Here is a 4,076-nt window from a genome sequence, read left to right on the forward strand (position 1 = left end):
GCTCCGGCCATCTCCCTTGTACTTATCCTGCTATAATACCGTTCCAGAGCCACAGGCATGAGCCCCGGCCATCAGCGGAGGTCGCGGAAGCCCTTACGTACTTCTCCACGCTCAGACATCCACCGCTTCTTCCCCGGGACCCGCTCGGCTTCCGCCCGCGCTCAGACCACCAGCCCGCGTGCTGTTCCAACGGCCGCTACAGCGATGTCGAGCGCACCTTCCTCCCCTGCTGCTTCGGTTCGGTCGGAACCGTGGACTCTCCCGGGCACGCCTCGTCCTCTTCCCTCATCACCCACGCCCCTCCAGACCCCTTTGGGAGCCGGGATGGAGGCCGAACTCCGGGCTTTGATCCAGGCCTTGCCCACGAAACATGACATGGAGGTCATGGTGCTCCCAGTAGAGGAGGCGCACAACAGAGACTTCCAGGCGGTACGGTCGGATATTCAACAACTGTCGGATCAGGTCACGGTAGGGGAGACGTCTATCGCTTCCCTTGAGGTATGTGTGGCTCAGCTGGAGCAGGGACAGAATTCGCAGGCGCAGCATGTCACCTCGCTGCAGCTTAAAATGGAGGAAATGGAGGATCGCAGCCGGAGGAATAACCTGCGGCTAAGGGGTTTGCCTGAAGCCACTGGGCAAGAATCTCTACAGCCTACCATGCTGGCCCTGTGTCACCGTCTTGTGCCATCCATACCGCAAGCTGATCTTGAATTTGACAGGGTGCACCGTGCCCTGGGCCCACGATCTACGGATATGGACAGACCTCGTGATGTCATTTGCCGACTGCACAGGTACTCTCACAAGGAGATGATCATGCGGCAGGCTTGGGAGGTTGGTTACATTGATTTTGATGGTGCCAGGGTCAGAATCCTCCCTGACCTCTCTCGTGCTACACTGCAGCGGAGGGCTCTTCTGCGTCCACTCCTTGAAAAAATCAGACAGGCAGGCTGCACATATAGATGGGGGTTTCCTATCTCCCTGACGGTGCGCAAAGGCACATCTTCATTCACGCTCCACCATCCAGATGACCTCCCGGCTCTCTTCGGTTTCCTGGAAATTGCTCAGATCCCTGTCCCGAATTGGCTGCAATATCTACCGAGCCCACCCCGCCGATCATCTGGCGGTGCTAACCGCGGCAGAGGCCTCCCGCCACAGACCCCGCGAAGTCGGCAAAGGCTGGATCCTGCTACTCCACAAGAGGTGAGAGAGGACTGATCTTGCCATTCTACAGTCCCTTTGTCATCACCGTGATGCCTTGACTAGTCCCCCCTTTTTTCTTTTTTTTTTTTATTATTAGCTTGCTCCTATACAGTTACCCGAGGTGGGCTGCCCCTGTCTCCCAGGCCGCCTGGCCATGAACTTCCCTGTTCCCGGGTCCCTGCCGCCTCTGTGCTGCCCCTTCCTCCACACTATGGATCTGTACTCGCCCCTGGACTCCTGGTTCTCCAGACTGCCCTACAGCCCTTACCCGGCTGGGATGGTGACATTTAAAGATCTGGCCATGCTCGGTTATGTTGCTTTCCTCCCCCGGGGAAGCTCTGAGATGCTTGTTATACATGGCTGTTTCCGGGGTCTACCTTGTCTCCTGCACCCCTACCCTGGTGGGACCCGAAGAAGGTATCTTCCTCTATGTGTACACTCAAGTCGGGGGATATGTGCATTCTAGCGATGGAGACATGGTTTCGGTTTACCCACAGAACATTTTTGGGGGAGACCTCAAGACTATCTCTGAAGGTTCCGGGTTGGGGGCCGCTGTCCTCGTTTCAGTGGGGTCTGGAGTGCTTATGTGCCCTACTAAAGTGACCACTCCTTACCTCCTGTCGGGGTTCAGGGCCCCCTCGGGTCCAAGTTGTTTTTTTATACTATGTGTCAAGCTTAGTCTAGATCATTATATTCTGGCATTAATGTTGATGACAAATTGCCTCCGCAGTGTGGCCATCAGGTGATTTCCCCGCTGGTGCCCTGTGGACCGCCTCTGCTGTTAGACATACCCTGGCTCACGTTTGTTACATGCATGACGGTATTAATCTGACGAATGTTCTCTTGTAGAGGGAGCTCTGGCCGCTGAGCCCAGCTCCTTTGTCGTGTCTGGTCTTACCCCCCACTTAGGCCTACGCCCCAGAGGGTTTCCCCTCATAGACGGGTGTCTTTTCTGTCTCTTGTTTTCCACTTATTCTTCCCCTTACTGTGTCGCTTTTCTTTCCCCTTCCCTCTTAACTGTAGCGTATTCTGCTCAGCACTTCCTCCCCCCTCGCCTGCCGTCTCCCCCCCCCTTCGCCCCCCCTTTTCACTCCTCCCCTTCCCTCTCTCAGTTCTTCCCCTCCTACCCTTCTTACGTCCCCCTCCATTATGGATCCCATGCGGGTGACCTCCTGGAATGCCAGGGGACTCAATATTCCAGAAAAGAGACGCATGCTCCTGGGTGATCTGCGCCGTTTACGAAAGGACGTCGCCTTCATCCAGGAGACACATTTCCGAACCGATGGGTTGCCATTTCTCCAAAACAGGTTCTTCCCTAACGCTTACCACGCTCCCAATGTTGCCGCTAAATCTAAAGGTGTCTCCATCCTGCTCTCGAACGCCATCCCGTGGTCCTTGCTAGATAAATGCGCAGACCCGCATGGTCGTTATCTGTTCCTTAAAGGGCGCATTGGGGGGCAGCTTGTTACGTTAGCCAGCCTCTATGTTCCCAATGCGCACCAAGATACATTCCTGAAGAAAACTCTGGCGTCCCTGGTGGATTTTGCAGAGGGTCGTTTGCTCTTGGGGGGGAGACTGGAACCTCCCTTTTGATCCGTCTTCGGACACGTCCACGGGAGTGTCTTCGGTGCCTCGAGGTGTCAGGGGCCAAATTCTTAAATTGTTCAAAGAATTTCAGCTGGTAGATGTTTGGCGCATACTGCATGGGGGCGAGAGGGACTATACATATTTCTCCCATCCGCATAATGTATACTCACGTATTGACCTTTTTATGGTCCCTCACCGTCTCCTTTCCTCCGTGGTGGATGTCGAGATCGGCTCCATCACATGGTCTGATCATGCCCCAGTTACCCTGGAGGTTAGGTTGGGGGGAGCAGCCCGTGAATCAGACTGGCAATGGCGGCTGAATGAGAGCCTGCTCCAAAGCCCGGAGGTTCTGGCAGATGTCTCCCAACAGCTCCAAGTGTATTTCCAACTGAACGATACTCCGGACAGTGACCCGGGGGTGGTATGGGAGGCCCATAAGGCCGTCATTAGGGGTGTCTTGATTGCTCATGGGGCAAGACTCAAGAAGGAGAGGGAGTGTCAGCTGACCAAGCTCCTGGCAGACATAGCTCGCTTGGAAGATCCATACAAGAGGCGCGCGGATGCCTCTGTGGGGATTGAACTGGCTAAGCTGCCGAGTCAAGTCGGAGACCTGTTGAGGTACCGGGCGAAGGCAGCTATCCAGCGCTGTAGACGCACCCACTATGAGTCGGGCGACAAATGTGGGCGAGTGTTGGCCAAAGCTCTGAGAGATCAACAGGCCTCCTCTTATGTGCCATTTGTTAAGAACACTGACGGCAGTAAGGTACAACTCCCCAGGGAAATATCTCGGAGGTTTGGAGCGTTCTACTCCGACCTCTACCATCTCCCCACGGGCTTGTCCACTGATGAGGCTATTGCCTCATATCTGGACTCGATCCCCCTTCCACGGTTTCCTTCACCGGCGAGGGATGCTCTGGAGGAGGAGTTCACTCAGGATGAGCTGTCTATGGCCATTAAACTGGCGAAAAGAGGCAAAGCCCCAGGCCCTGACGGCTTTACAGTCCTGTATTATCAACAGCTGCAACCCCTGCTCCTTCCTCACATGCTGAAAATGTTTAATGAAGTAGGCCGTCTACTGCCTTCCACGCGGATTCTCTCTTAGCCCACATATCGGTGATACCGAAGGAAGGGAAAGATCCCTCTTCCTGTGGGAGTTACCGGCCAATTTCGTTATTGAACGCTGATCTGAAACTCTTCTCTAAAATGATCGCGTCCAGGCTCCAACCCCTTCTACCGGACTTGATCCACCTTGACAAGGTAGGCTTCATCTCATCCAGGGAGGCCAGGGA

The 4,076-nt window shown here is 55.0% G+C and overlaps 1 protein-coding gene across 1 annotated transcript; it reads left to right on the forward strand.

Annotated features, from left to right (window-relative positions):
• Positions 1-324: 324 nt before the first annotated feature.
• Positions 325-1,215, forward strand: LOC309552693 (uncharacterized protein; the record flags this gene model as incomplete). Its single annotated transcript, XM_082253619.1, has 1 exon — positions 325-1,215. One exon carries the CDS (start codon positions 325-327, stop codon positions 1,213-1,215), a length of 891 nt encoding a protein of 296 aa, XP_082109745.1.
• Positions 1,216-4,076: the final 2,861 nt, after the last annotated feature.

This window comes from Pelophylax lessonae (assembly GCF_965119305.1).
Source record: "Pelophylax lessonae genome assembly, chromosome: 4".
Classification (NCBI taxonomy): Eukaryota; Metazoa; Chordata; class Amphibia; order Anura; family Ranidae; genus Pelophylax; species Pelophylax lessonae.